Source organism: Zootoca vivipara, chromosome 3, assembly GCF_965207765.1.
Source record: "Zootoca vivipara chromosome 3, rZooViv2.hap1.1, whole genome shotgun sequence".
NCBI lineage: Eukaryota > Metazoa > Chordata > Lepidosauria > Squamata > Lacertidae > Zootoca > Zootoca vivipara.
In genome coordinates, this window is record NC_142586.1 from 102,736,774 (window position 1) to 102,761,749 (window position 24,976).

The 24,976-nt window shown below is 45.8% G+C and overlaps 1 protein-coding gene across 1 annotated transcript; it reads right to left on the minus strand.

Annotated features, from left to right (window-relative positions):
* Window positions 1–981: 981 nt before the first annotated feature.
* FBLN7 (fibulin 7) lies at window positions 982–24,883 on the minus strand. The gene is made up of 8 exons (XM_035111111.3): window positions 24,664–24,883; window positions 18,739–18,898; window positions 18,129–18,299; window positions 10,151–10,276; window positions 9,472–9,609; window positions 8,176–8,313; window positions 6,014–6,152; window positions 982–4,212 (listed from the first exon to the last, which is right to left on the minus strand). Exons 1-8 carry the CDS (start codon window positions 24,736–24,738, stop codon window positions 3,840–3,842), a joined length of 1,320 nt encoding a protein of 439 aa, XP_034967002.1. The 5' UTR covers window positions 24,739–24,883; the 3' UTR covers window positions 982–3,839.
* Between the last annotated feature and the right edge of the window lie 93 nt (window positions 24,884–24,976).

Consider the following 24,976-nt stretch of genomic DNA (forward strand, 5'->3'; position numbering starts at 1 on the left):
GAGCTTTCTCCAGGCCACACACCCCCTGCTCCACACCCTCTTTGAGTGCTTTTGCCCAGTTGGAAATGGTCCTCGAACTTCAGTAATGACTCTTGCTTGCTGAATGTTAGACAGAGAGGCGTGAGTGTGCCTAGAAACTAGCTCATTATACAAGACAAAATGTGCAGTTGTTGCTCCGCCCACATTTCCCTCTGGTCCTGCCCGCCACTGATATGTGGCCCTCTGGAGGTTCCCAGGAAAGGAATGCGGCCCCCTGGCTAGAAAAAACACACATTCCCTAATCGTGCTTTAGCGGGAGGCTGTTCCCGGAGGTGGTTTACCTATCGATCCTTCTTCACAGGCACCTCAGGGAATTGCAGTTCTGGGATGGGAATAGGGGTCTCCTCATAACTCTCTTAACAAACTGCAACTCCTAAGATTCTTTGGGGGAAGAAGTGGCGCCGTAGTGCTTTAAGTGTATGCTGTGAATTTGGCGTCCATGATATGCTCCTTGCTGGAACGGCTCTGAGAACGTCTAGCCCAACTTGCCAGGAAATTTGTATAGATGCTCCCCTTCCAATAAGAGACTTTTTAACCGCCCCTCCCCCCCGAGGGAACAGCAGCTGATATACCCTTTTCCCAGGCTTTCTATTCTGGCAGAAGCAGGTACCTAGTATGCCCCTGGGGGCTGATACCAATTGAGAGCCAGATTTTTGTGCCAGTGTTGTGACTGTTTCTGCTACTAATGTAGAACTCTTACTATTATATAGATGCATTTATGTATGCAGGTGCAGCTATTAAATCATCCCGGATGCTCAATAAACAAGGCAGATCTGGATGAACTGATGCTTGCCATTGTTCATGTTATGTCATAATCCAGATTTCTGTCATGTCAGTTTCGGTGAAACTACACCTGGGTTTTGACGATCCATGATCCCAGGGGCATACATAAATGCAGAAGAAGATAAAATCCAGGACACTCAATGAAAAACACACACAAAATACAAACAAGGACATGTTTAATGGAATTGTGTTCCCCACATCCCTTTGGTTGAACAAGATATCAGAGTTGGAACAAAATTCTTATTGTTTTGGAGCTAGGGGGTGGACACAGAGCCATAGCTGTCAAGTTCTCCCTTTTTTTTAAAGGGAAATTCCATTATGCTGAATAGGCTTCCTCGCGAGAAAAGGGAAAACTTGACAGCTATGCACAGAGCTATTGGAGAGAGAGTGTAAACATATTCTTATAAGAGCAATTTGCATTATATATATATAGCCCACTAAACATAATTGGCTTCTAGAAGTGGGAATACCTCAAGGAACCATAATGGGAAAATACATTCATATGTATGTCAGTTCTTTGGGGTATTCCCAGTTATAAATACTGTTAAATTTAGTTGGATTATGAAGCAAGGTGCAAATCCGACATTTTACTATTTAGCGTAATAGTGTTACATGCCACCCCAGTCTCTGAGTGGTGAGAGAATCCAGGGGTTCAAGGCTCTTTTTCAGGGTTCAGTTTCCTTGGAATGAAGGCCATAGGAGACTGTGGTGCCTCTTGGATAAATCGTTTTATTTACACATATATACAACCTGAGCATAAGATGGAGGGGCTCGCAGCATTAACACCCCGAACGATCTTGCTTCTCTGTTAGTTACAGCTTTGGATCCAGCATAGAGCAAACATGTCTCCGCGCCTACAGCTTCCAGCCTGCTTCTCCCTCTTTCAGACATGCTACACCGGCTATTATTCTCCTTCCTAGCAGCTGGGGCCAGGGAGGCCCACCCACCTGTCCTATGGCACAGAGCAACTTCTTTGGTTATGCTAATCGTGGTGCTTAACTAGTCAACAATCGTGGTGCTTTTCCTAGACAAAAGGACTGGTTTGGTAAGTTTGCTCTCCTGTGGTTTACCTCCACAGATACAGGATCCCGATACAGTGGTGCCTCGCTTAACGAATGCCCTGCTTAACGAAATTTCCGTTTAACGAAAGGATTTTTCGAGCGGAGGTTGCCTCGCTAGACGAATGCGTTTTACGAAAAATTCGTCTAGCGAATCGCGGTTTCCCATAGGAATGCATTGAAATTCAATTAATGCGTTCCTATGGGCAAAAAAAAAAATTCAATGCATTCCTATGGGATTCGCTAGACGAATTTTTCGTTATAAGAAAAAGACCCGTGGAACGAATTAAATTCGTCTAGCGAGGCACCACTGTAATTGGAAGGGACTCAGGGCACCATCCAAACTCATAATAATGGTTTCTGCAATTCATCATCAAGGCTTAAGATTCAGTTTCCTCAAAGTGCCCCTCAAAGCTATTATTTCACAGGCAAACTATGAAAAAAAAAATATATTCAGAATTTAGTTCAGAAGTATGGCCGGAATTGTGAGTTTGCTGCAATGTAGTTTAGAACTGTTCCAGCTCAGTACTTTAGGGAGCAATCCTAGAAGACCCACTTACCTTGGAGTAAACCCCATTGAACTCAGCGAGACTTACTTGGTCGGAGAGTAGATGTGCATAAGATTGTCCTGTTATGGTCCCACTGGTATCAGAAGGAGGTATGTGCAGTGTAACTCTGTGTACATTGACTAGAGAGTTAGGCTGCAGACCGAACCCCACTCTCAGATATTCCACCAGAATTCAGTAGGACTGGCTTCTGAGCAGACATGGTTAGGGCTGTATGTACGAAATCAGTGGTGCTCACTACCAGGGAAACAGGCATACGGTAGGTTTGCACTGTTAAGCACACCATTACTTGTCCTTCCCATTGAAATAAACAGGAATTAAAAAGTGTTTCCATGGTTGCTGAATCATGCTCATGGTTTGCGACATCAGATCAGCATTAAAAGGTAAAGGGACCCCTGACCGTTAAATCCAGCCGCGGACGACTCTGGGGTTGCAGCACTCATCTCGCTTTACTGGCCAAGGGAGCCGGCGTTTGTCTGCAGACAGCTTCCGGGTCATGTGGCCAGCATGACTAAGCTGCTTCTGGTGAACCAGAGCAGCACACGGAAGCGCCGTTTACCTTCCCGCCGGAGCGGTACCTACCATGTTTTCCCCCAAATAAGACATACCCATAAAATAAGCCATAGCAGGATTTCTACGCATTTCCATAATATAAGCTATACCCCGAAAATAAGACATGGATGCGGCGCCTCCCGGCAATAGCTCGCTGCCCTCAGCCATGCCGCGTTGGTATTTATCTACTTGCACTTTGATGTGCTTTCTAACTGCTAGGTTGGCGGGAGCTGGGACCGAGCATCGGGAGCTCACCCCATTGTGGGGATTCGAACCACCGACCTTCTGAATCAGATCCCTTGCAGCAGAGATATGATGTTTTTGCTCTCATACAGCATCAGAGAGAGGGACAGGGAGAAAAAGAGAGATAACCACGCCACATTAAGGACAGGTTGTCTGTTTATGTGGCATGGTGGATTGGCGAACAAAGGGGGGGTCACGTTGGTCAAGGTGGGACACCAACCATAGTTGGCAGTCAATCTCATTATTATCCCTCCAAGGCAGTCAGGGCATCTAGTGTTTAAAGTCAAACAGGGGTAGCCAATGTGGCGCCCTCAAAATGATGCTGAACTCGAACTCCCATCAGCAGCCTGCAAGACTGATGGAAGTTGTAGTCTAACAGCATCAGGGGAGAGCCATGCCAGCTACCCCTGGAGGAGAAGCAGAAAGGTGACAGCCATTATATCTGAGGCTGGCATTAACACAGGCAAGTACCCAGACAGCAATGCCTGATGTCTGTTCAGGCTTTTGTAGTACAGCTGGTGGTTAGAACCAAAAGTTCTGGGTGAATAAGAGCAGGCCGCGAGCTGCTTCTTTTCCTCCCCTGTGCAGACGGCTTCCGTTAAAACTCGTAAGCCGACACGAAGACGGTAATCTTCGAGACGTGCTTCGCTTGGAAGGTGCGGTCCAGGTACTCGGTCATGTCGACTTCCACTTCTGTGGTCTGAGGGCCTTGCAGGCTCTGGACGAGGATGAGCTCACCGGTCTGCCTGTCCGAGCGCTGCATGACGAAATGGCCCCGGCCGTTGCCTGCCGCGATTCCAAAGCGCAGGCCGTCGGGGCCAGGCCGCCCAGGAGCCGACGCGGTAGCCATGCGGAAGAGGGCGGTGGGAGTGACGAGGTTGGACGGCAGAGGGAGGTAATGGAAGGAGATTGTCTTTGGGGCGTGGTGGCAGGATCTGCTGTCCATGGGGCATGGGTTCCGTTCGCATTGGCTAGGAAGGAAAGTGAAGGGTAGGGGGTAGGGTGGAGATACATTTGTTTCTTAGTGGTATGGAATATCTTTACATCCTGCCCTCCCTCCAGTCTGGAGCACAGGGCTGCAAATAGGGATGGCGATAAAGCAGCAGCATAAGTGAATCCGGAGGCGGCAAGTTGCCTCCAAGATTGAGGGTACCCAACGCTCAATGCATGTGCATGGCGTCACACACATTGCATGTTGGGCATCGTGCAATGTGTGTGACGATGCATGCGCAATGCAGGAAGCCAAGCACTCTGGAGGAGCCAGCCGCTTGACCTGTGCTGCGCATGTGATGCCACACGCATGCACCATGCGCAGGGTCATATGAAGATTAAGGGGGTCTGACCCCCTTTAAAACAAACATCGAGAGGGCCAAGGTGCTTTCAACTCCACAGAGTTGGTGCACCTGAGCGAATCAAAAACCAGAGAGTTGGATAAAATGCAGTTAGTGCCAGTGAGAATATATGTCGGGCTGGCATACCCCTAACATAGTGGTCCAAACAATTGACCCAATATATAAACTATATATTAAGTTGTTGTTTTTTTAAAAAAATACTGCTAAGATTTAGACCCCAGGAGGTCTTTGCAGAATCTTTAACTTTTCTTCTTCCCAGTAAGGCTGTGTGATGTTGTTGGATTTCATACAGGCCACCCACCTTTGTTTTAGAGTCTGAAGGTGAAATCCAGATTACTTTAGGCACTTTTCATTTCCATTTATTTTGAAGGGCAAAAATTTGGCATATTGGATTGGAATTCAATGTCACGCTTTGATGAATTGAGCGTTCCATCTGCACAAGGGTTCCTGCTTGCCAGCTGGAACAACTCCCCCCCTTCCACCACCCCCTTGCTGTTCTGGGGGTTCTCCCAACCACCTCTCAAGCCAATTTCAGGGGGCATACAGCGTGGAGAAGAGGAGGGGGAAAGCTCATTGTGCAAGTAGAAGTCCTTGTGCAAGGTTTCTGCTGATGGGGCTCATGAGGTGAATCCTGCCCGTTACGGTGAACAGCACTAACCTAACCACATCTACTCAGAAATAAGACCCATTGAATTCAATGGGCTTACTCCCAGGTAAATGGGATTAGGACTGCATCCTAAGGCTGAAGACACACTGTACCTTTAAAGCACATTTTTCATCTGTAAAGATTCCTGTGAACTGTAGTTCACCACTCACAGAGCTACAGTTCATCGCACCCTTTAACAAACCACAGCTCCCAGGATTCTTTTTGACGGCGAGGAAATGTGTTTTAGGGATATGGTGCGTCTGCAGAATGGAAATCAATTGGATTTAAAGGTCTTTAACTTTTTTGGATCGTGCCCAAAAAGTTCTCTAAACTCAAACAAAGCTCTGTTTGCAACACACGGCGATGGTGCATAATCAAGGCACAGAACATTGGCCCTGTATCAAAGAAAATATAACAAGTAATCTTACTGACTGGAGGGGAAATATTCATAAGGTTGTCGTAATGTTTGATCACAGACCAGAAAACAATATGCCAACAGCCTGGATCATCAAGATCTTTTGGTTCTTAGTTTTAAATGAAAGGAACTGGAACTGCACAGTGGGTTTTCTGGGCAGTCATCATTTCTTTCCTTATGCCCAGAACTAGGGCCTGCTCTATCATTAGGCAGAGTGAGGCAAGGGAGCAGGGCAGGGAGTATGATGAGGTGTTGGAATACAGAGCTCACTCTGTGCCACGCCTAACCGGCCCCGAGTGCCCTAAGCTAGGCTACTGCCGTCAAATGTGGCAAACAATACGATTTCCCATTATACTTACAATGGCGATGTTTTCACATAGCTGATGTTTCCACTGGGCTTGGGGCACTCTGGATTAACACACTGAAAGCTTCCTCCTGTATTAATGCACGTTGTCCCCCTGGTACAGTTGTGCAATGAGAGAGCACACTCATCGATGTCTGTAAAACAAATGGAAACATGAAAAGCAAAGTACCAGAGCCGATGGTTTAGGTGACGTGCTTAACGCAGAAAGGGGAAGGTATGATCTTCTCCACCCTTTTGCTCTCAAGGCCAGTGACAATTTGCACACTCTAACTGGTGCACAGAAGTTCCACCTAAATCCTTCCTATGTACAAGAGAAGTTTCTGGAGCTGAGCTCTGCCAAGGAAGTTTTCTGCAGATTGGTATCCTCTGACCTCTTCTTTTGGTGGTGCATTTCCTGTTTCCAGATGATGCCCTAAGTGGCCACTCCATACATATGAGAAGACCCAAGCCAGTCACCCTGTCTCAGCCTAACTCTACCTCATAGGGTTGTAGCGATGATGAAATGCATGGATAGCTTAGTCAGTAGAGCATGAGACTCTTAATCTCAGGGTTGGGGGTTCAAGCCCCACATTGGGGAAAATATTCCTTACATTTAAAGTAACCCCCCCCCCCGCAAGAATCCTGGAAACTGTAGTTTACCCACTACAGAGCTATAGCATCCCTAACACAACCTTGATGGCAGAAAGTGAGGAGGAATTAAAGAAACTTTTAATGAGGGTGAAAGAAGAGAGTGCAAAATATGGTCTGAAGCTCAACATCAAAAAAACTAAGATCATGGCCACTGGTCCCATCACCTCCTGGCAAATAGAAGGGGGGAAAATGGAGGCAGTGAGAGATTTTACTTTCTTGGGCTCCATGATCACTGCAGATGGTGACAGCAGTCACGAAATTAAAAGACGCCTGCTTCTTGGGAGAAAAGCAATGACAAACCTAGACAGCATCTTAAAAAGCAGAGACATCATCTTGCCGACAAAGGTCCGTATAGTTAAAGCTATTGCTTTCCCAGTAGTGATGTATGGAAGTGAGAGCTGAACCATAAAGAAGGCTGATCGCCAAAGAATTGATGCTTTTGAATTATGGTGCTGGAGGAGACTCTTGAGAGTCCCATGGATTGCAAGAAGATCAAACCTATCCATTCTGAAGGAAATCAGCCCCGAGTGCTCACCAGAAGGACAGATCCTGAAGCTGAGGCTCCAATACTTTGGCCACCTCATGAGAAGAGAAGACTCCCTGGAAGAGACCCTGATGTTGGGAAAGATGGAGGGCACAAGGAGAAGGGGACAACAGAGGACGAGAGGGTTGGACAGTGTTCTCGAAGCTACAAACATGAGTTTGACCAAACTGCGGGAGGCAGTGGAAGACAGGAGTGCCTGGCGTGCTCTGGTCCATGGGGTCACGAAGAGTCGGACACAACTAAACGACTAAACAACAACAAAACAAACTACAGTTCCCAGGATTCTTTTTGGGGGAGGCGTATGTGTGCGTCAGATGTGCTTCAATTGTAGGGTGTGCATGCAGCCAAAGTAAATAATGAGCGGAAATATTCCAGGTTAATTGGCTTGTGGAGTGGGCAGAAAATATTTTAAGCCGTGCAATGTCAGTCTGCCTCCCTTACACAGGATGCTTTAATTTTAGAGACAACAGCAAAAAAGCCAAACAAATCCCAGCGATTAGCTCTGTTTTATCATAATCTGAAGGCATTTTCTGTAGCCAGCGAGAGCACAGAGTGCCTGCTTCATGCATACAATATCACTATTCAATTCCTTTTGGCACTTGACCGCCATACCTCCCGACATATCTAAATGGCATTACAATGTCTACCTTGTTTCAGCGGGCCTCGCTCCCTTGGCATTCATTAACAGCCAGAATTTTAAGTAGCCGTGCATTACAAACCGTTCCAAAAATCTGGCTTCTTGCACGGCGTTTGGGAAGTCCAGCTTCTATTCTGTTATCATTTCATTGCATTCATAGTCATAAAATGTATGAGTGCCTAACCAAGTCCCTGCTCCTAGGTGAGAATGGGCAGAAGTGAGCTTAAACCTGGTTGCAGAGAAACACACGGCACACAATCTAAGCAGCTTTTGGGGACCGAAAAGGCTGCATGAAACCTGCACATTCAGCGTCTGCGAAATGCCATCTGCCTCATGCTAAAGTCACCTTCACAGCTTTTCGCATCGCTGAAGATCTGGTATCCTCTGGGGCAGGAACAGCGGTACGAGCCAGGAATGTTGATGCAGGTGTGCATACAGAGACGAGGGGCTCCCTCCAGCTTGTAAACTTCACATTCATTCACATCTGCAAGGGGGAAGAAAATACCGACGTTATTTCTACTTGGACAAATTTCATGACAGGCTACACAAGGTGATCCACACCTGAGGATCAAAGCGCCAAGGATATGCTGTGTAGGACATTCCCCAGGGGAAATGGGGGCTTAGGGAGAATAGCTCTGGGGGTGCCCAGTGTTGCCTGTCAGCACTTGCCATTTGAGGTGGTGCTTTGTCTAACGATAGGGCCGGCTGGCCTTTTGCCTTTACATGGAACCTCCAGTTCTTATCCCCAACTGAAGCTAAGGTTGGACTTATATGTTCACATGATTTTGGAGTAAGCCTCTGTGGTACTTGCTTCTAAGTAAACGCGCCCATGGCTTGACCATGAGCTCAAGTGTGTGTGCTGCAACTGTGTTTCATTTATTGATTTAAAAATGCATAAATCCGCTTCTCTTTTCTAAACCAATTCAAATGGGTTTGCATTGTACACATCAATATCAATTTCAAGTCTTCAGCCGCTTGGGTTTATGCTGGCAAATCTGCACCACACATGCTCAATAAATGGAGTGAGAAGCTTGTAGATAGGAAAGTGGTAGAGAGAGAACCATCTCATTGTCCGGATAGGCTGTTTACTGGTTCAAGCTGAGAAGCTATTTTTTAAATATGCTAGGGGACGATTCGACCTGTCCCCAGTAATCAGTGGAGAATTCCAAGGTTAAATTCCAAATAAACATGCAAAAGCAAAACTAAACTAAAAAGCCCAAGGACGTCTGAGGATACTTTGGAGATACAGAATCGTGGCTGATTGTTTGGGGAGAGTCGGGGGAGAACCGGAAAACAGGAAAAGAATGGAGTGCTGGAACCCTTAACAAAAGCACTCCACCCTGCAATAAGTTGTTGCAGTTCCTACTGGTTCAGCCCTTCTTTTCCCTTGTTCCGCCTTCTGTCCACTTTCTTACTGTTGGAATTTACAATGTTAATCTCCTTGGATCAGGGATTCATCTTTTCTTTTCTGTTTTACTTACGTTACTCTATTAAAAAAAACACCCATACAGCACTGAGAGACTATAAACGAAAGGCCGCACAACCATATTCTGCAGCTTAGACACGGCTTTAACTTCGACAGAAAGCAGAAGCAGCTTGTAGCAGCCGACTCCTCAGAGATCTCTTGCAATTGCACTCTTACCCTGGCAGATGCTGTTTTCTGCTGTGCCGCTCATATGGAAGCCCGCTTCGCAGCTGCACTGCTGCATCCGGTCAAATTTGGCGCAGCGAGGTTTACGGCTGAACGCCGGGTCATCTGTTACGCTCCATTCGGGTGGTACTAAAGGACAAGTGGGGGAGGGAAGAATTCGCCTCCAGGACAGTGTAAAATCCCAAACCACAAATGAGAAGAAATCCTTATTTTTACACAACTAATAAAATGGAGTGGTGGATTTGTTCCACATCTGCAGCAACAAGGGGGAAAACTACACATTACACCCAATGTTTGGGGACAGAGATGGGCAAAACCATAGCTGCCAAGTTATCCCTTTTTTAAGGGATTTTCCCTTATGCTGAATAGGCTTCCTCGCGAGAAAAGGGAAAACTTGGCAGCTATGGCAAAACCAGCATTCCCATGAGAAGTCCTCTCCCTCTTCCTGTCTAAGCTTTGTGATCACTTCCTCCACATGGAGGAAAATGATATCAGTGGAAACCAGCGACTATGGCTATATTGTCAGTGTAGCTAATATTGAGCTAAATGAGCAAATGGTCTGACTCACTATAATGTCTTGTGTTTCTAGGGCCTGCCCTCCCCATCTTTCACATTAAGCTTTAAATATTCCTCTTTCCCTCCCTCCTTAACCCCTCACCACAATACATACCTGTCTGTGTTTGATATTGGCAGTTGGGGCCTGTCCACTCCTGGGGACAAAAGCATTTGTACTGTTCACCTCGGTCAACACATGTTCCCCCATTCTGACACAGGTGACTGGTGCATACCCCAATATCTAAGAAAGGGCCAATAAAATAGGGAGGTTTCAGAGCTTCGATTTATTTCCGCAACCCATAGCCTGCTTTTGAAGTTCTTCAGTGAAAGCCTACAACATTTTAGTACAAATTTCTCCTCATAATTTTCTTTCAGGTATGAAATTTGGATTAAATCTACAGATATATCTCAAGCATTTCCCTCTAATTTCTCCCCCAATCCCTAGTTGCAATCCACAAGATCCAGAGGGCACCTCCTTGGCTACCCCTGCTCAAGGGCAACCTTTGGTAAACACAACCAACAGCAATATGGCGGCTATTTGCCTGTTTGGTTAGGCAGCTTCCTTCTGGTTTTGCAAATGTGCATATCCTCCTCAAGGCAAAATACACTTTAATGGAAGAAGCAAAATCTTTTATTTGCAAGAGCTGGCCAGATTCTCCCCTCTCCCCCCCCCAATCTCTATTCACCTGAGGCACCCTTTCACCTCTCCCTGGCTTATTATGTGTTGAAATAATTAGCGCAGTGGAATTCCTTGAAGAAACAGGCTGCGTGAGTGAATGCCTCATGGATTGCCACTGCTTCCCATCTGCCAAAAAAGCCAAGCTCCCCTGATCATCAATAGAATATTCTAAATAATCAGGGGCCACTAGACCATGAAGTTATTGAACAAGCAGCCAAGGAATTGTAGCCGGATTTTTCCAACCGCTCCTGCTTCCTTGAACTTTCTACAAAGCCGAAATTGTCATCTGGCTGTCCGTGCTGAGTGTGTGCACTAGGCCTCATCGACACCTGGGCTAGGCATTGTGAAGAGGACCAGACACTGCCCAGGTGTCCTAAAGAGAACAAATGGTGGTTTTTCACCTGCATAGATGCCAGCTACCTAACCATTTTTATTTTTGGTCAAGGAAGACACTGGCCATACTCAAACCATATATGTAAAAACACTATGATACCACAGTCATAGATCCATAGAGTTGGAAGCATCATCGAGTCCAACGCCCTGCAATGCCGGAAGATGTATATGGGGATCGAAGAACCTGTGACCATGCCATTATCAGCACCGTGCTCTAACCAACTGACTTCTCTACTACTGACAACCCCCAAAGGGTTATGGGAAATGTAGTTTGCTTAAGAGTGCTGAGAGTTGCTAGGAGAACCCCTATTCCCAGAGCTGCAGTTCCCAGAGTTCCCTGTGAGGAGGGAATAACAACAACAACAACAACAACAACAACAACAACAACAACAACAACAACAATACCCCACCCATCTGGCTGGGTTTCCCCAGCTACTCTAGGTGGCTTCCAGCACATATAAAAACATTATAAAACATCAAACCTAAAACACTTCCCGATACAGGGATGCCTTCAGGTGTCTTCTAAAAGTGGTGTAGTTCTTTCTCTCCTTGACATCTGATGGGAGAGTGTTCCAAAGTGCGGGTGCCACTACCAAAAAGGCCTTCTGACTGGCTCCGTGTGACTTCACTTCTCACAGTGAAGGAACTGCCAGAAGACCCTTGGAGGTGGACCTCAGCTGAACGGTTTGACCACTCTGAGAATTGTAATTCTGTGAGGGTAAAAGGGTCTCGGCACCCTTAAGAATTACAGGCCCCAGAATCCTTTTGGAGGGGCACCATTACTGTTTAAAGTGGCATCATAGTGATTTAAATGTATGTTGTGAATGGGACCGTTGTGGACAGCAGCAACGGGCATTCTCCTTATTCCCACTGCTCACTTGATAATTGGCCAAAGGTCACAAACCTCGGGCCACAGGCCAACAGATTCCCATCAGACCTCATGCCTCTCCCAGGCCACACCCCTTTCTTAACCCCACCCACTATTGTGCTTTTGCCCTGCTAGGATGTCTCCTTGAACTCTGGTCATGCCTACAGAAGTAGATTTCATTGCTTTGCACCTATTGCCTCCGGCCCCTCCCACCACTGCCATATGGCCTCCAGAACATTGCCCAGATGGGGAATACGGCCCTTGGTCTGAAAAGCGGCTCCCCACCCCTGTTCTAGAGTCACATCTGGCTGGCCGTCTAGCGCACTGTGCCATAATCTCTTTAGAAATGTCTGTCTTCTCGAACACAATGGAGAGTGGCAGGTCTCTGGCCTTCGCAGCCGCTCAGTCCGCCAGGGGCTCAATGGCTCATTAGCATTTTGCACAATGAGGTAGGAATTCACTTAAACAAACAGCACTGTCAATGCACGGGGGGGGGGGGCTAAGCACCCTATGGAGGAGCGTGTGAAAATGTAAACCACACAGACCAGGGCCAAGAATTTTTGCATGAGTTAACTGAGAGAGACAAAGTCAGGAAAATGGATGCAAATCTCTCTCTCTCTCTCTCTCTCACGCACGCACGCACACACACACACACACACAGAGAGAGCGCTATGATACACACTGATTTAATCCAATGTTTACAAATATAGTAAGACATACAGTGGCATAGTAATAGGGGGCGGGGGGCGTACCGCCCCAGGCAGCCATGGAGGAGAAGCCCCCGACTGCCTCACTCCGCGGCTTGCTCAGGGGGTTTGCTGCGGCACCTGCCTCCTGTGTGCACATGCGCCGCGCATCAAGGCGTGTGCGTCATGTGTCATGGTGCATGCGTCGTGATGCGCAACGCATGCATGCAATGGATATCCTGCCCCCCGGCAGGGTGCCTTCGGATTTGCCGCCCCGGGCAGCCAGGCGGCTAGCTACACTGGTGAATACATAGCACAATAAAAACCAGCAACATCTCTAAAAAGGAGCAATAAAAGGCAGCTCCCATTATCAGGGTGTGGCTCATGGGAATTGTAGTCCAAAGGATCTTGAGGAGCACCAGTTTGGGGAAGGCTGAAGGAGAAGAATTCCATGTGCTACAAACATTATTAAATATTATAAAATGCTAAACAGGGGTTCTAAGGCAGTATTCTGCAACCCTGGATTGCCAGCTGTTTTCAGACTACAATTCCCATCATCCCTGACCACTGGTCTTGCTAGCTAGGGCTGATGGGAGTTGTAGTATAATAATAAAAACAGCTGGATACCCAAGATTGGGAAACACTGTAATGGACAGAAACCAAGCAAGGAAAGGGTTTTCTAGCATGGAGATGATTGATGAGAAAGCTTTGCTGGTGGGATTTTTGTGTGTGAGGCTGCTGTAAAAGACACAGGAGCAAGGCCAGAGGCCAGTTTCTATGGCTTATTGTAGTTAATTCCATTCCCCAATTGCATTTCAATAAGCAAAATACAAGGAATACACACTTTAGGAATAAGTGCAGGTTCAATTCAGAAGAAATTTCTGTTCAGCCCAGAATTTTCATACTTGTAGTTTCAAAATAAAGAAACCTTTTTGGAGAGTCAAAAAACAGCTAATATGTTTAAAGAAATGGTATAATCCAATATGCAATTTACTGTGCCTTAATAATATCTTGCATCACTCAGGATTCCAGCAAAAGCAATTCTAACAGTCTGAATAAAATTAGTCAAGAGATTTCAAATGGGATTGAATCACTGATGGGCTGCAGTGGCTACACGGCAGATATGCCATTTCTCTGCATTGTACCCTACATCATATCTTTTTGAATTCCTGCCTGTCACAACACACCCTTTTAAAGTACAGTTCTGCAGTCAAGTCTCCCTACAGCTAAGAGGCAATTGCTGATATAGAGGCCCCCCAACCAACATGTTGGATCTGGTCCCTTAGTCTGCTCCCAGATTGGCCTTTCCCAATGTCCCTAGTCCCCATCTGTGGTACAGTGTTTTCGACACTGTAAATCGTAATGCCCTGTGGACTGTCCTTTTGAAAGTTGGCTGCCCAGATAAATTTGTAAACATCATTCGGCTCCTCCATGATAATATGACAGCGACAATCGCAGATAACAATGGCTCTCAAAGTGAACCATTCACAGTGGGATCAGGTGTTAAACAGGGTTGTGTTATTGCCCCAACTCTATTCATTATTTTCATTGCCATGATCCTATACTTTGTCGATGGGAAACTCCCCACCGGAGTAGAAATCATATAACGAACAGATGGAAAGCTCTTCAATCTGAACAGGCTGAAAACAAAAAGTAAGGTTACAGTAACTTCCGTCATAGAGCTTCAGTATGCTGATGACAACATAGTGCGCGCACGCTCAGAGGATGGCCTCCAAACCACCCTAAATATCTTTGCAGAAGCTTACGAAAAGCTTGGCTTATCACTCAACATCCGAAAAACCAAAGTGCTGCATCAACAAGTACAAAATAACCCCTCTGCAGCGCCACAAATCCAACTCAGTGGTGTGACGTTGGAAAATGTTGATCACTTCTCCTACCTAGGCAGTTACCTTTCCACAAGGGCCAACATTGATGCTGAAATCTAGCATCACCTGAGCTCTGCGAGTGCGGCTTTCTCCCAATTGAAGTGCAGAGTGTTTGAGGACCAGGACATTTGCAGGGAAACCAAAGTGCTTGTTTACAAAGCTATTGTACTACCAACCTTACTATTGCTTGTGAAACATGGACCACTTATAAACGCCATCTTCAACTCCTTGAAAGATTCCATCAACGGTGTCTCCGAAAAATTTTACACATCACTTGGGAAGAACTTGGGAAGACAGGCAAACTAATATCAGTGTACTGGAAGAAGCAAAGATCACCAGTGTTGAAGCAATGATTCTTCAACATCAACTTCGTTGGACTGGTCATGTTGTGCGGATGCCTGATGATCGTCTTCCAAAGCAACTACTCTATTCCGTACTTAAAAATGGAAAGCGTAATGCTGGTGGTCAACAAAAGAGGTTTCAAGACTGTCTCAAGGCAAATCTTTAAAAATGTAGTATAAACACTGACAACTGGGAAACACTGGCCTGCGAGCGCTCCAGTTGGAGAATAGCCTTTATCAAAGGTGTCATGGGCTTTGAAGAAACTCGATCTCAGGACGCAAGGGAGAAACATGCTAAGAGGAAGGCACGCTTGGCAAATCCACACCGTAATCAACTCCCGCCTGGAAACCAGTGTCCCCACTGTGGAAGGACGTGTGGATCCAGAATTAGCCTCCACAGTCACTTACGGACCCATTGTTAAAATTGTGTTTATGGAAGACAATCTTACTCGGCTACGAGTGATCGCCAAAGAAGAAGACAGTATTCTAGCCAGAGGTGGGTCAAGTTCCTACTTGATCCATGAGGCCATTTCCCCCCAAATCATGCCCACTTTATGTCATATGTGCTGGCTGGGGCTGATGGGAGTTGTTGTCCAGAGCATCTGGAGGGAACCAAGTTAGAGAAGGAAAGCTCTAAAGCACCCAGCAGTAGAACCATAGTTTGCAGAGAGTTTGGAGTTTAAATTCTCAGCAGAAGGTGAATTTGCTGCAGAATTCCCTGCTGGAGGAGCACGCTTTGTTCTGGACGGAATAACATGGTGACGCTCGAATTTGGAAAATGAGCTACATTTATTGCAGGAAATATTTACTTTGCTGAATTTATATCCCAACATTTTATCCAAGGAGTTCAAGGTGATGTATAGGGTTCTCCCAATCTTCATTTAAATCCCACAAAAACTACATGAAGTAGGTTAAACCGAGAGGCCAGTTTCACCCAGAGAGCTTCATGAAAAAGTGGGGATTGGAATCCTGGTCTCCTAAGTCCTGGTCTGACACTCTAACCACTGCAGCATGTTGGCTCTTGATAGGAAGGATCCTGGTTCTACCTAAGATGCACTATGGTTGGTCTTCCATCTCAGTGGAAAAGAGCTTCAAGTATGTCTGCTGTCGTGGCATGGATAGGGTTGCCATATGTCAGCTTTGCCAAAAAAGAAGAAGAAGCAGCTCAACAACCTTTTTGTCCGGATTTGAAGTATGGCATGGAGGAGAAGGAGAAGGGAGTGCCGTCAGGTCAGCAGCCCAAAGAGAATTAATACTGAAGGAAGAGCAAAAGGTGAGCATAAATAAGCTCAGAGAGTCGCCTCTATGCTTCTCATGCAGGTACACCAGCCTACAGTGTAAGCAGAGTTGCACCCCAAGCCTTCCAACCACGTCTTCCCTCCATGGTTTGACATTTCCATCACACTTTTGTTGCCTTCTTACAGCTACAGGCAAGCACAGTAACAGTGGCTGCTCAGGAATATGAAATGCGTGTGTTACGCCAAATGCCTGCTCATCATCAACAGAACCGCCTTCTGCCCAGTAAGCAATTTTTTTAAAATAGAGGTAATTATGTACGAGTTTCTTGTTTTGCCAATCTGGATAAACCTCGCGTTGGTCCCCCCCCCCCCAAAAAAAGCGCATAAGATTAATTACTGTGTTTGTGCCAGTCGCCTTCTCAGATGTTGTCATCTGTTTCCCAGTAATAAATTGCCTATTAAAAGATTTGACATATGCTTGGATCTGCAGCCTCACACACAATGAACAACAGTCGCGTGGATTTAGAGCTACAGTATCGGCAATAACTTGGGCACAACAAATCCATTCTGTGAAACAGCTTTTTCTTTTTCTTTTTTTGCATTGCAAAGAAAGCCTCCATTGGCATCAATGGCAGTTTACCCTGAAATGCAAATATCAGTTTGGGAAAGAGTCCAACTCGCCCCCCCCTTCACCCCCATCCCTGCAAGTATGTAGTCTTAAGGCTGATCTCTTCCCCCATGGATGCTATTTCCATTCTGCAAAAATATGCATGCTCAGTGCATTCAAATTCACTTCTAGTTTGGCCCTAACCCTGCACATCAGTGCTGAGTAACGCCTAAGGATGAATGCTAAAGTGATAGTCTTCTAAGCATATAATGTGCAAGAAGGATTAGAAGCCTGTGACTCTCCAGATGTAATTGTACTCAATCTCCCATCTGCCTCAACCGGCATAGCCAATGATAAGGGATTATGGAAGCCGTAGTCCACAAGAGCCAGCACCGTGGTGTAGTGGTTAGAGCAGGGGTCTGCAAACATTTCCAGCAGGGGGACAGTCCACTGTCCCTCAGACCTTGTGGGGGGCCAGACTATATTTTGAAGGGGGGAAATGAACAAATTCCTATGCCCCACAAATAACCCAGAGATGCATTTTAAATAACAGCACACATTCTACTCATGTAAAAGCACGAGGCAGGCCCCACAAATAACCCAGAGATGCATTTTAAATAAAAGGACACATTCTACTCATGTAAAAACACGCTGATTCCCGGACCGTCTGCGGGCCGGATTTAGAAGGCGATTGAGCCTGGGCCTTAGTTTGCCTACTGTTATGTACTGAGCTGAATCCTAGAACAATAGGATTCAGAATCAGCGGGAGCTACCCAATCCAACTCCAGGTGGAAGTGAATCCGCAACCTGATTGGCCTGCTGGAGCAGCCAATCAGGCGGCTGGCAGAAGTGAATCTGCTACCTGATTGGCCTGTAGGAGCAGCCAATCAGGCTGCAGGCAGAAGTCAATCCATAATATAATTGGCCCACAGGTGTAGCCCTGAAGTAGCCAATCACGCAAGGCCCATTGTGTAAATAATGTATATAAGCAGATGGTTTGGGGAAAAGAGCCATTCGTCTTCTCTTCTCCTCCTTGATGACTATGAGCTGAATAAAGAGCATGAAATTCACTCTTGACTCCGAGTATATTTCACCTACCCATGGGTTAGCATGTTGGACTAGGATCCAGGAGACCAAGGTTCAAATCAGCCACGTAGCTCACTGGGTAACCCTGTCCTAGTCACTTCCTCTGAGCCTAACCTACCTCACAGGGTTGTTATGAAGATAAAATTGGGAACGGGGAGAACCATGTGTGCCACTTTGAGTGTCTTGGAGGGAAGGTGGGATGCAAATTCAACCACCTTCAGCATCCGTGGCTACTCCTGAAACAGCTATGTTTGATCATCTGAAGGTGAGTGTTTATGCCCGAGCCAAGGGAATCAAAAAGTGAATTACCTGTGCACTCAGGAACATCTCCTGTCCAGCTGCCGTTTGGCTGACACACTCGAGAACTGGAGCCGATGAGTCGGAATCCAGGATCGCAGGCGAAATGAACTTCATGGTCCACCATATTCTTGGAGCCAAATCTTTTGCCATTCAGCGGGGCATCCAGGGCAGGGCAGAACACTGTGTGAGTTGGGTACACAAAAGTACCAGTAATAAAAGACGTGGTTAGAGGAAAGAGGGCAAAAGCATCACCATCACAGAAACATGCTGGGATGCAGGGGTGTGGTTAGAGGGTGACTCAGGGGGCCAAGACCCATGTCTTTTACAATGGGCCCTGGATCTTGCACCTTCCCTCCATTTCACACCCATAGTTTTGTTTTTTTTTATATGAAAAATGTTACTTGTTTTGTTCTAAGACTTTCCTACCTCTATATCCAAGAGAGACTTACAGATGTCATTGAATAATGGATGGGCAGTATATAGGGGCCATATGACACAAGGAGCCAATCGGGGTCTATCTGGTCCTATAAAGCTGCTGGCTATGCCCTGGGTTCTCAGCCTGAGCAACGTTGCCCCTGCTCTTGCACCGCCACCACTTTAGGCTTGTTGTTTTAATTACCAGTTGGTGGTTCAGGGGTGGTTTTCATGACTGTGTTTTGCAGAGTCGTCAGCCGGTGTTTCATGACACGGAGCCCCTCGGCAAATCTCGTTTCCTGCCCCTTTAGAAATTGTTGCATTTGGCGGATGGCAGTCAGAAGCTGCTGCTTGTTCATGCAGTCCTGTGGAAAACGCAAAGACATTAAACAGCTGGATCAGGCCTTTAAATGGGCCTTTATATGTACGGTGTTAAGCATGATGGTTGAGTCCAATTAGAAAACCGTTTCCCCCAATGTCTTCCCCACTTGATTTGTATCATAGAATTGTAGAATTGTAGAGCTGGAAGGGACCTTGAGGAAACAGTGGAACCTCGGTTTATGAACACCTCGGTTTACGAATTTTTGGTTTACGAACGCCGCGGACCCATCTGGAACGGATTAATTCACTTTCCTTTACTTTCAATGGGAAAGTTACAGGTAGGTAGCCGTGTTGGTCTGAGTCGAAGCAAAATAAAAAAATTCCTTCAGTAGCACCTTAAAGACCAACTAAGTTTATATTTTGGTATGAGCTTTCGTGTGCATGCACACTTCTTCAGACCTTTCAATGGGAAAGTTCGCTTCAGTTTATGAACGCTTCAGTTTATGAACAGACTTCCGGAACCAATTACACCCATGCTTCGGGTTAAGTACACTTCAGGTTGAGTACTCCGTGGACCCGTCTGGAACGGATTAATCCACTTTCCATTACTTTCAATGGGAAAGTTCGCTTCAGTTTATGAACGCTTCAGTTTAAGTACTCCGCGGACCGTCTGGAACAGATTAATCCACTTTCCATTACTTTAAATGGGAAAGTTCGCTTCAGTTTATGAACGCTTCAGTTTATGAACAGACTTCCAGAACCAATTGTGTTCATAAACCGAGTTACCACTGTACAGGAATATGCAGCTCGGCCATATGGGGATCGAACCTGCAACCTTGGCATTATCAGCACCACGCTCTAACCAACTGAGCTATTCTGACCTTCCTGCACCTCCTTCAGGGAATCCACAGTACCAGACTCATAAGGCAGAATTAACTGAGTCATTGACTTGCCTGTGCCACCTACCAAGATCCGTAGCTCAGTGGAGCACAGACTTGAGCCCAATGGTCATTTCACACGTTATATTTTTTTATAGCTGGAACCTGAAACAACTTGTGTGCTCACAACATTGTAAGATGTGCTGGCTGGACAAAGAGGAGTGGTGGGAGGCACTAGCCGGGGAACCCCCAAGGGAAACCCCAGAGGAGGAAGGCTCAGAGCCAGGGGATCGGTGGTGGGATACCGAGGAGAGGTCAGAGGGAGATGATTGGGAGGCAGGGCTGGATGCTGAAGGGGCAACAGGGTTTAGTGAGCGGGAAGAACCTGTGACAGGGAGCAGTTCAGACACTGAGGCTGAAGCAGAGGAGGGGGACTAAGAGACTGCTGAAGAATCCGGGGAGTCTCCCTCTCTTGCTGAAACAAGCTCCCCTCCATGCTGGTCTCCAAGAACGTGCAGGATAAGGAGGAGGGCAGAACAGAGGTCAGAGGTGGGCAGATGCAGTTTGAAACATCCGGGAGAGGAGAGCCTTAGAAAGGGTTGAAGGCAAGGACCTTCAGTCCTGGCAATTGCTCCATAGAGGCAAGATCTGCTGGGAAGTGTTGCTGAGTTGTATGCCATGCCCCTGAATAAAGAGTTAACTTCACTGACAACCAAGACCTGTGTCTTTTGTGCTGACCTGTGTCTCATGCATGTGACAAATGTGTTTAAAAGCAGTGTTTCCAGCAATTGCCTGGAAACTTTGGACAGCTGCATGTAGTGCTCAGGTTGAATGCTGTAGGACAGTAGAACTTAGATGTTGCTGAGCCTTATGGAGGAGTTAGCTCCATCATCAGTGAAAGGTCACTTTTCCTTTAAAGGGCCCCCGCCTTCTCTAACATTTGTTAGAGGTTGGCTGAGGCTGATGACAATATTTGGAGGGTTCCAAGTTGGCAGAGGCTGACCTGGTTCAACATTCAAGCCAGGTGACTGTTGTTTGGCTGCCCTGAGACGTTATGCTTTTGAATCTGTTATAGTTTTCTTCTGCTACTGATTTTGTACGGTAATTCAGTAGTATTTATCTATTATAAGGGCACGTTTCCTATTGATGGAAGTTGCCAAAAGCAGGAGTTGACCATCTGTTTTCTGCTGATGGGTGCATTCTTTGGGGGCCACATGCAAGGGGTGGGCAGGGCCAGGGACAAAAATGGGTGGGGCCACTGCTCCCCACCCCCCAACACCCTTCTCTCTCTCTTGTCCCTCCCCACCTCTGTTTCTTTCTTTCTGCCATCCTCCTTCCCTACCAAATGGGCTGGGGTGTTTGGGTGTTTTGTTGGGCGAGGTTGTCGCTGCTGTATTTTGTATCTGTATTTTAGATCTGGCTGTCATTTATGTGGAAATTGTTCAATTTGGTCGTGTATTTTTTAATATTTTGTTTATTGTTTATGACTATGTTTGTACAGTTGTAGTTATTTTTCCATGTATTTCCCATGTATTTTCCACATGCTGTAAGTCACCTTTGAGCATGATTTGAACTGTGGAAAGGTGGCATAAAAATAAAGTTATGTATGTGTGTAACAGGAGAGCACCAGATTGCTCTTGCCAGGGGTCTGAATTGTACAGGGATTTTTTAATTAGGCTGAGAGCCATACGAGGCTCTAGGACTGAACGTTGCCCAGCCCTGGTCTATGGCTGTTTACAAGATTGGCAGAGAACAAATATATGTATTAGTGTAACAAATAAATCTGTTGTTGTTGCTGTTAAGATAGCGTGAACGTTTCCTTGGTCCAGCAAATGTCAGAATACAGGGCCTTGGCAGGGGCCAAGAGTGGCTAGCATAGCCGCGAGTTGATGAGATCATTGGCATACGACTGCCATTGTCACCATGCTAACATGCATGGCTTGACCCCTTCCCATCCTCCTCCACTGTGCTAATCAATATACACAACAGGTACCAGCCTTTGCAGCTGGGCCAATGCCCGGGCAGCCAACTTTGGAAGTCAATAATATTGGCACTAGGAGAAGGGGACGACAGAGGACGAGATGGTTGGACAGTGTTCTTGAATCTACAAACATGAGTTTGACCAAACTGCGGGAAGCAGTGCAAGACAGGAGTGCCTGGCGTGCTATGGTCCATGGGGTCACAAAGAGTCGGACACGACTAAACGACTAAACAACAACAACAGCAACAGCAACAGCAACAGCAACAACAACAACAACAATATTGGTCTTCTTGGCAGGGTGTTGTACTTGACGGTGCAAGGGTGGAGCCAGGATGAAATCTGGTGAGTTGGGCGTGGACCATCAGGTGATATGGCTGGCCACACATGTTTTGTTTTGTTTTGTTTTGATTACTGGGTACGTATTTGGCTGCCCATGTCACTTGATCCCCTTTCTTCCATGGCGACAGGCTTGGTGCATAGTTGGTGGGTCTCTTGGGCTAGGCAGCTCCTTAACAGGTCCAGGCCCCCCCAAAGCACCCACATTTTCCAACTGCTAGCACTGGCTTTGCATAAGCAAAACTGTGAGTGTCTGATTAAAACAACAACAACAACAACAACAACAACAACAACAACAACAACAACAGTTATTTTCTTCTTTGTATTCCACAACATGCTGGAAGATTCCCCAGAATCACTTTTAGTGTCACGTGAGAAATACTTTCATGTAAATGACTGCCAAGAGAGCAAATGGAATGCAAGGATCCCATTCAACAGCTGCTACCTCCTGCCTTTCCTTTATGCCCTGAGAGTGCCAAGATGTTCAGTCCTGTTTGCCTCCTGCAAGAAAGGAATGTTACCTATTGCACAAGGGTTTGATTCATCTGTTATGCTATCTAAATCCTGTATCCACTCAGCCATAAATGCATATCTATTGATCTGTCTGTGCAAGTTTATCAATATCTGTCCATTTATCGCAAATAGGGATGCACAAACCTGTCATTTTCAGTTTCTTTTGGTTTCCCATTTTCCCAGCCTTAAATTCAGTTTGCCTATTTCTGCATCAATTTGAATAAAAAAGTCAACACGAAAAATCAGCATGCATTTCCATGCAGGTTAAGCCTAATATATGCATCTGTTTTTCTTTCTTTCTTCTTTTTTGCAATTTTGCCTATTATACATATGTTTGCAAGCAAATCCATAGGTTAATATAGTGTTTTTTTCATGCACAGTCTTCTTGGTTGGAAAACTGCATTGTGAAATCCAGAGAAGTGCAAGTTTTGAAATATAGCTGGGTTTGCAGGGGAGCTTGCACTAAAATCAGGCAAGGTCAAAGTAAAATGTGAACTGAACAAAAGTCTTCTTATTGCTGATCGCACATGCACAGACACCCCCACACAAATGCTGCTTTTGCTATGAAATTGACTTTCTTTATCCGTTGCACAACTTCTTCACCAGGATCAAAAGTCAACACTAAGTACTGGGACAGGAGCCAGTCAAAACGGAGTGACGGCAGACATAATAAACCTGACATTTCCTTACAATTTGATTGAACAAGAATTTTATTGCCATGTTTTATATGAAGCATGTTCTCGGGGTTTGGGGAGTGAGCAAGTTTTCTCTTGCCCAAGACTCTTATCATATGTAGCATGCAGCAGACTTTTTTTTTTTAAGTCATACTGGATACCTTTATAATAAGCTCTTTGTTAAAGAGTTATTTTTAACCTGAACTGCTGCGCTACTGTTAAGCATAATAAACTTCATCACTGTGCAGCTCGCTCAGCCCATTGTTGATATTCCTGCAAAGTGACTTGAACTCACAAGCTCTGCAATCACTTGACTGCACTGGTTTATTCAGGCATTAACGGAGGAACAGGTTGAGTTTCTTTCCTAACTCAGCAAGAGGGTTGCAGTTGCATTATTAGCAGAACCACTGAGCCTAGGGCTTGCTGATCAGAAGGTCGGCGGTTCGAATCCCTGTGACGGGGTGAGCTCCCGTTGCTCGGTCCCAGCTCCTGCCAACCTAGCAGTTCGAAAGCACGTCAAAATGCAAGTAGATAAATAGGAACCGCTACAGCGGGAAGGTAAACGGCGTTTCCATGTGCTGCTCTGGTTTGCCAGAAGCGGCTTTGTCATGCTGGCCACATGACCTGGAAGCTATACGTCGGCTCCCTTGGCCAATAATGCGAGATGAGTGCGCAACCCCAGAGTCGGTCACGACTGGACCTAATGGTCAGGGGTCCCTTTACCCTTTACCTTTTTACAGGGCAAGAAATATAAGAATTTTCAGAGGCAGATAATTTGCAAAAGTAATTACATGCCCTACACTTCTGGAGCTGCATTTTTCACCTCGAACAGTGTCGAGGGATTTGAGGATTAAGTGATGGGAAGGCTATATTTTTAGTCTTCAAATTTCTCCAGATGAAGATTTGCATATTAGTTTGGACTGATGGTACTTATTTGGCTTTGGACTGACCTTGTTTCCTGCGTGTCTTTTCTGATTTACACCAAACATTAACCACACCTCTTGTCTGTTGGTGTGAAGTTGAAAATTAGAGGGTGTGTATCGAAGGGCACCAGCAACCATAATTTTACTTACCTGTTGCCTTTGCAGAAAGAGACACATGAGGCCGGGGAGGGAGAGCTAAAATAAAGTCCAGACTTTTAAGCAAAAGTTAACAAACAAAACACACAAAAAACAACCACCGTTCGTTTTACTGTCAAGGGAAACTTATCATTTCTTTCATGCATTGCATTTATAACCCCTCCAAGGTTTTATAGATGTTAAATAAAGATGATAGATAGATGATAGATAGATAGATGATAAATAGATAGAGATAGATTATAGATAGATAGATAGATAGATAGATAGATAGATAGATAGATAGATAGATGATATAGATGAAATGTTATCCAGACCTAACCTGTTGTTGATTGGGAGAATGGGGCTTACCTGGGATGCTCGAGATTCTTGACATGATGTTAGGCACAAGAAGAGTAAGAGGCTGTATTGCAATCCAGAAAGCATGGCACTATTATTCCAAGATAGGTAGGTAGATAGAAAAGGAAAGAAAAAACTCTTCTCAGATTGCACAGGAACACCTGGCAAAGCACTTTCCTCGACAGCCAAGTTGCCCTGACTGCAAATCAGGAGGGATAGAGAGCACTCCTGTGCTCAGATCAGAAATGACTGCAGCATCACACAGCAGGTTTTCCAAAGATCCAAAGAGTAAAAAAAAATAAAAAAGGCTCAGTTTCCACCTCTC

Coding starts and splice junctions, on each gene's coding strand:
- FBLN7 (XM_035111111.3), bottom strand. CDS start 24,738: ATGCTTTCTGGATTGCAATACAGCCTCTTACTCTTCTTGTGCCTAACA. Junction 6,153..8,175: donor CGATGCGAAAAGCTGTGAAG/GTGACTTTAGCA, acceptor TTTGTTTTACAG/ACATCGATGAGTGTGCTCTC. Junction 4,213..6,013: donor TATGTGAAAACATCGCCATT/GTAAGTATAATG, acceptor TTTCCTTCCTAG/CCAATGCGAACGGAACCCAT.